General features: G+C 36.7%; 1 protein-coding gene across 1 annotated transcript; it reads left to right on the top strand.

The window, feature by feature from the left end:
• The first annotated feature begins 4,511 nt into the window (after positions 1-4,511).
• Positions 4,512-6,167, top strand: LOC116117590 (U6 snRNA phosphodiesterase-like). Its single transcript, XM_031403611.1, has 6 exons — positions 4,512-4,686; positions 4,767-4,865; positions 5,055-5,304; positions 5,384-5,480; positions 5,730-5,795; positions 5,924-6,167. Exons 1-6 carry the CDS (start codon positions 4,512-4,514, stop codon positions 6,119-6,121), a joined length of 885 nt encoding a protein of 294 aa, XP_031259471.1. The 3' UTR covers positions 6,122-6,167.
• The last annotated feature ends 1,862 nt before the right edge of the window (positions 6,168-8,029 follow it).

Below are 8,029 nucleotides of genomic sequence, written 5' to 3'. Positions count from 1 at the left end.
TGGTTCATTTTTTACATAATTCTATCCCCAAAATACAATCCTGACACATTTTTGAACTTTACAGCTTTTCACATTTCTTCACAGCTTTCTCATATCCATTTTTTACCGTTACAGCTTTCACTTTTCTTCACTGCTTCACCATTTTCTTCACTGCATCTTCACATGCTTCACCATTTTCTTCACTGCATCTTCACAACTTTTTCAGTATCCATTTTTGACCGTTACAGCTTTCACTTTTCTTCACTGCTTCACAATTTTCTTCACTGCATCTTCACAACTTCTCAGTATCCATTTTTTATTCACTTGAACCCACCTTAGCTCCCCACCGTGAACCCACCTCAGCTCCCCTGCCGTGAACCCACCTCAGCTCCCCAACCACCGTGAACCCACCTCAAATACCCAACCACCATGAACCCAGATCTGTCACACACCCTTCACCGTTTAGCCACCTCAGATCTTGTTTTGTTTGGCAAATTGTTGGAAAGGTGTTTTGCGTTTTTTATTTGGTTGGCACATTGTTGGAATTGAGTTTTTGTTTTATTTTTGACACGTATTAATCCTTTTAAATGCGTTTTGGTTTTGTTTGGCAAATGGTTGATAAATGTTTTTGTTTTATTTTAAATGCGTTTTTGTTTTGTTTGGCAAATGGTTGATAAATGTTTTTGTTTTATTTTGACACGCATTAATCCTTTTAAATGGGAGGTTTTTGTTTTGTTTGGCACACGAATGATTTGTTTTAATAAGTTTTTGTTTTGTTTTACGATTTTTAATATTTTATTCGGATTTCACTAATTGATATATTTGTTCTGTAGATTCGACATCGTTCTTTAATGGTAACAAGAAATTACGCTCATATGCACAGATGTCAGTATAATTTGTCTCGACGTCGTAGGATTGATTACTACTTGCAGAAGAGGCAAAAGTTTCGACGTTTTTCCAGACTTGGAGTTCGTCATACACCCTGTTGGTCAACATTGTCGGTATCTTCCCCTGCATTGACGTCTTCAAGTTGTGTCGGATTGAACGAGGTATAAGTTTATAAGTTTATGTGTTTAGTTGATTACGTTAACATGTGAGTATTATATTTTATAATGTGATTGGTGATTCGTATGGTGTCCCAATGTTGGTTGTCCCTCACCGTACTGTCCTTAGATGAGTGATTATGTGGCCTGGTTCGCTGAGATCACCCACAAATTTATAGTCCTGTTATCTGAGCGAGCCAAAACTTCGCACGGTACTGTAATAAAAACAGCAGATTACCAGGCAATGTTGGACGACATATCATCAGTGGCTGGCAGGCGACTTAACGTCACATAATTAACCTCTAAGTTCTTTCGCCTGCGAAGAACTTATCAAGCATGGCGGAAATTACTACAACACACGGGGTTCGAGTGGGATCACAAGTCACAAAGTCGAACTTGTCCCGTTGAGGTTTGGCAAGAATATGTCAAGGTAAATTTTCATATTTTTTAACTAACATTCTTCAACGACATCGTAAATGTACGTATTTTTTTCGGACTGCTAAATATTAATATATCATTATTTTAACTTACCAGCAAAACCCACTGGCGCAACAATTTTACCACAAGGGACTTCCTCACAAGGAGCTTTATGAAATAATATTTGAGAAGCAAACTGCCACCGAAAGATATGCGTACACATCTACATCCCAACCGGTGGAGACCTCCAGTTATTCCAATCCGGGCACGGTTCCCATGGATGATAACGACTTTGAACCTGATCCTGATCGGACGACAGGGGAAAAATGGCCAAACACATCTGGCCATGGAATTGCGAGAAATAGGAGGCACAGAAGCGGCCAGGGACAAGCACTTGCGGATGTCATTTTTAGCTTGACGGACGAGCTTGCGGAGAAGCGGACTATGGGATCGAGGGCTAGCAATCGCAGTGTAGATGAGAGGGAATAAGAGAACACCAGTGCTCCATGTGATCCTTTTTCCATGAGCAATTTTATTGACATCATGACGGCCATGCAAGTACCGACACAGTTTTACCTGTCGGTTGTCACGTACTTATATGAAAATCCAGGGTGGCGGGAGATATTCGTAAAACTCCCAATAGAGGAAAAGGCTAATTGGATTTTTACCAAGTTTCCCAATAATAAGTAGATGACACTATATTTTATAAGTGTTTGGCAACAATTTTGTATGCGTTAGTGGGCAATTGTCATTACAATTACAATTTATAATGCTACTGTATGAACTTATGTATGTGATATTACATGTATAAACACCATTTTCGAGTGTCATTACAATTACATAGTGACTGTTATATTTTGCTAAGTAGTACAACAATTGTTAATTGTTGATAAACGTTTTACAAATGTGTAGGTTTAAATGGCGTCATCTAGCCATACAGGAAGAAGACGACGTGCTACAGATGAGAGGGACAAAGAAGAAATACTAACAGATATAGCCATTGCACTCTGCGGTGTTGCCGCGTTAGAAGCAAGTAGGCGTGAACCACGACATACATCCGTATTAACTGGTCATCAATACATGTTGGAAGTACTTAACGGTCATCCTGACAGGATCTATGACAAGTGCCGCATGGACAAAGACGGTTTTACATTGTTATGTGAAATTTTATCTGATCACGGCAAATTGCAACCAACCAGGACGACGAGTGTGGAAGAACAAGTTATGATATTTCTAACCATCGTTGGAAAAAACGAGACAATCAGAACGATGATGGAGGATTTCCAACATTCGGGTGAGACGATCTCTAGACATGTTACCGCAGTTTGCAACGCTATATGTGAGTTGAAGACAGAGTTTATCAGACCACCTGACTTCAATGATGTTCCATGGGAAATATCAGCCAACCGAAAATATTACCCTTTCTTTAAGGTACTGGTTCATTATGTTTACTATTAGTAGATAGTTAAGTTTATTGTGTTATTAATTTTTATAGTAGGTTAATATGAGTAAAATTCAATTTTCATTATAGGACTGTATTGGAGCCATGGATGGCACACATGTATACGCTTCAGTTCCACGTGAATTTGCCGATAGGTACCAGAATCGCAAAGGATCGATGTCACAGAATGTAATGGTTGTATGCGACTTTAAGATGATGTTCACTTATGTCGTTACTAGATGGGAAGGATATGCGCATGATTCAAGAGTTTTAAATTCAATTATTGATGATCCTAATTCTGGATTCCCATATCCTCCACCAGGTATAAGTATTTTCTTGACGTATTATAGCGTATTACCTCCACTGTTGAGGCCTTGTAATTCAAATAAAATATCTGATATTATTACAGCGAAATACTATTTGGTTGATGCGGGTTATCCAAATAGAGATGGGTTCCTCGCCCCTCATAGGTGAGTGGCTTACTATATTTCTGATCACCGCCGTAACCGAAGGGGGCCACAAGAGTTGTTTAACTACAGACATGTTTCACTCCGCAATGCTATCGAGAGAACCTTTGGTGTTTTGAAAAGACGGTTCCGTATTCTCAATGGAATGAACAATTACCCGTTGGACAAACAAGGGTGTTATGGCATGTTGTGTACTTCATAATTTTATCAGAATGTACAATATGGACGACCGTATCTTCGAACAAACCAATAATAGTACGGGTAATGAGCAAGTATATGGTGATCGTCAAAACGGGGCAGAATATGGGTGAAATGGAGAAGGACCGAATCAACCGCAATAAGGTATTGTAGACAACATGACGACTATACGGGATAACATAACGAATGCATTGTGGGCAGCACAGTGGACCATGTCATAGTTGTTAATGAAGTATACGTGTAATAATGATTGTAAAGGTTGATAGTTAGTACTTTTGTGATATATGTATTAATGTGATGTTTTTAAACAGTTGGATTAGTACTTGAAATTAATATGAGTTTTTGTTTTTTAATATCTACGGGTGACAAAATTACCAATAAAATATTTAGTATTATTAAAATGTAACTTGATAAGTTATATATATAATAATACATTATTTTAACAAAATTCAACAAAATATTATATTAATAAATCATTTATAAAAAAATATATTAATCAAATATTCAACACAAATATCAAGGTCAAAATACTCAACCAAACACATATTCTGCAAATCTTATTCTCGTAATCATAACCCTATCTAACTATCCAATCATATCCTCAAAATCTTATCCGAAATAATGAATCAAACGTACCATAAATGTCTCTAATTGAATAAATTGTTACTTTTATCCTCCCAATGAAGTCTAAAAAGTTTATAGTCAAATTGATAGTATCCCAAAAAATCTTCAAAATTGTTTTTGGAGGGAAAATCAGAGTGGAGCCTGGTTCATGGGTCTTCGGGTTTGGGCTATCCGAATTTTTGGCCCATATATAATTTCAATTTGAGGGTATATTTTGTAATTAGAACTAGCGAACCTGAAATGGAATTACACGTTTCTTAATAATTGGGCCCAACCGGTGATGTCGGAGTTCAGGAGTTGGAACCCTGAAAACTAGCGTGGAGAAACAAGGAGTAATGTAAAATGGAAGCTCTGATCGCCTCGTACGGTGGCACATCGTCCGACTCTGACTCAGAACTCGATTACTCAACTACAATTACAAGCACCGGTGTTACAAATTCAAATATTGAGCCGGAGACTATCAATTTGCCCTTGCCACCGCCGCCTCTCTCTCTGCTCAATCCTTCCAATTCATCGGGTAAATTTCAGAAATCTTCTACTAATCTTACGATTTTCTTCTGTGGTCGCCAACTGTTTGTTATATTTTGCCTATGAAAGGTACGGTAGATTATCTTACTATTAGTCAGCCTCAGCCGAGCAGAGTCCGGAGCTTTCCCCATGTTGAAGGCAACTATGCTTTACACGTCTATATCCCAGGTCCTTTTGAGATTCGACTTTGTTTTTTTGCAATGGAATTTAGGTTTACGCAAAACATTTTAGGTTACTAAAACGGTGAAACCATTATTATTTTTTTTTTTAATTTACCGGGTTTATGCTTCCATAATATACCATTCATAGTCTTTTAATGTTGTGATATGCGAGACTTAACAGCAGTTTTTTCTTTAGTTACTATACCATCTGCCCTAAAGAAGGAGCTGGCCCAGCTTTTGAAGAAGGTGTCATCTATTGTGCCAGGTCTTCATGTTGTTGGCATTGACATTCCATTAAATAGTCTGTATAAAGATGATTCTAAGTTTCAGCAAATTACATTGGGAAGGGAGTTTCACATAAGTTTAGGAAGAACTGTCCCAATACGCTTGCACCAGATTGACTCTATTGTATCGATGCTTCGCCAGAAGCTTCATTGTCAGAGGCGGTCAGATTATATTCTCTTGCAGATTTCGTTAAAATTCAATTGTATGATACGGTTTAACACATTGTTTTATTGCAAGCAGGTATTGGATTGATTTTAGCAAGTGGGAGGTTTTTATAAATGATGATTGTACACGATCATTTCTCTCCATAGAAGTTCTTACAGGAGGATTACTTGAGGTATGCTCTATGTATTTATTTCCTAATTAGCCCTTAGCTTTTGCTTATGGGAAGCTCCAGAGCTTAGATACCTAAATCATCTGCAAGTCTACATGCTCTGTGTTTTCAATTTTTAAAGTGGGTATAGGCAGATGAATAATTGGTGGCATGAGCTTCATTTAATCATGCATCCTCAACATTCAAATGATTTCATTCTATTTTCCATTAAGTTGCCATAAATATGATACTGATTGGTTTCAAACCTTTCAGATCACTAAGCAGATTCAAGTGGTCAACGAGGTTTACAGGCTTCATGATCTTCCTGAATTTTACAAGGTTTGTTATTAATGTTATTGACTTTTTGCCATGTTGCTAATAACATGTTTAGAATATATATACCACAACTGCTTAAGCACCCGGTATCTGTTATGTCTCATGTATGCTTTGTTGAATGTTGATAACAGAATCCACGCCCCCATATATCCTTAGCTTGGGCATCAGGAGACATCAGCAATTCTTTAAAGAGAGTGGTTGAAGAAGAAACAAATAGATTAAGTGTTGAGGGTTCATTACAGAAACATATTTTTTCCAGTAAATTCAGTGGTATTGAGTGTAAGATTGGTAATAAATTATACAAAATATGTAAATTTTCATATGATTAACTAAACTGATCATTTGTATTATATTTGTAGAACAGTATTTTATTCATCGGAGGGATCTGGGTTTGCTAATCGTTTGCATGATTTAGGTGATGAATGTTAACTTTAACTAATTTTGCGATCAATCAAGTGCATAACAAGATAATCACCCAATTGTTAGTCGTGTAGGTTGAAGTCATAATGTTTTAAAATTATGCCATATTTTTTTGAGTTGAAAGAAAAGAAACAATTGATTTGCTCTTATAATTTTTTAAACAAAGCATGGGTGTGCAATATAGTAGAATACTTTATCTGATCACAATGGGAAAAAAGAGATCTGAAAATATGTATAGTGGAAAAGAGTTGGCAGAAATCCTCTTTCTATGCTTACCAGCGGCCCAGGCCCTGGCCTCTTTGTCTGAGAGAATTTGAACCCAAGCCCCAGCACTCCTTAATGCTTCTTATTTTTATTTTGAGTTACTCTTTTTTTGTGCTTTGCTTTAGTCTCTAAATTAGTCGTAGACAAATAGACTATATTGCATGGTCTTTTGTAGGACTTGTGAATTCGTGTGGAATTTTGATTGAAATACAAATGATATGAAAATTTTCAGGTAGAGAAAATAAGAGGCTGTTAACGAAAATAATAAGTTCAAAATAAGTAATTATCAGCTAAATTAACTCAAAGGGATTAGTCTGTCAGTCAAGGAGATTTGCTTAATTCTTTAGTTTCTGGGTTCAATTTATCATAATAATATTGTGGCTTAGGTGGTTTTTTTGGGCTTGTAGGATATTCAATAAACTCTGGGGATTAGTTGAGGGGCTTGTAAGGTGTTTACTGGATTTCAGAGATTAGTTGAGGTACATACAAATTAGTCCGGATATCCCAATTAAAAAAAAAAAAAAATTGTCAGCTGAACTTGCCTACCAACTTGTATATAAACCAATATCTCATAAGTAAAATTATCCCACAAACTTGATAATCCTCGAGAAGTTACAAGTAATATAGCATGTAGGAGCAATATTATGCTTCTAATTCAATCATACAACTAGATAAAACACAAAAGATAGAATGACTATTTTGTGTAATTTTTCTCTAATTATACGAGTCAGTGGTAAGAAAATCGCTGTTGTATAGTGAAAGGAGTGGCCCTTTTTTTTAAATCATCAGTCTCCTGTCTCCTGGGATATTTATTACCCGTACCGCAAGGCACGTAGGCCACGGCTATAAATGGGTGGCCCATCAGTGGTTGATTTTATCTCCAACGCGCCAAACGGCGCTGACCTTTGTTTCAGTGAGTTCAGATCAGAGGTCCCCCCCCCCCCCCACGTTATTGTCTAGCAACCTCACAACACTGTCAAAATTTTCTGTCCCCAGACACTAGTTTGAGTTTAGCCTTTCAAATTATTAAGTGGGTGGGTGGGCCCTCGCTCAACTTTTTCGAATTCCACATTTTCCACCTTCTCATGAATGCACTACACCATGAAAATGATGCAGGAGTAGTGTCCAGTGGGCGCTTTTGTTTGTTTGTTTCACCGCCAATTTATATATTACTAGTGGGATCTGCCGCATTACTTGGATCGATTGCTCCTTAATTTTTATGCGAACTGTATTTATTGTGAATCATCACATCAAAACACTTCAATGGTTCACACTGTATTGCGTACATCTCACCGACAACATGTATTAGCTAGTTGAATTGATATGTTAACTTCAATTTTGTATTTAACTTATTTTTATTAATTACTAATTTATTATAGGATTGGAAATTATAAATGTTATGTTTGAAATAAGAATTGACATGTGCTGATATCATCAAACACCAATTAGAATCCAAAAAATTATTTCACCATCCAAAACATGACACATCTCCACATGCAAAAGAAATACAACAATCACAAACCTAAACCGACTCAAGAATTTGTGTTTTAGTG

The sequence above is a fragment of the Pistacia vera genome, unplaced genomic scaffold (genome assembly GCF_008641045.1).
Source record: "Pistacia vera cultivar Batoury unplaced genomic scaffold, PisVer_v2 Contig818, whole genome shotgun sequence".
Taxonomy (NCBI): Eukaryota; Viridiplantae; Streptophyta; class Magnoliopsida; order Sapindales; family Anacardiaceae; genus Pistacia; species Pistacia vera.
This window is presented reverse-complemented; position numbering and strand designations above follow the sequence as displayed.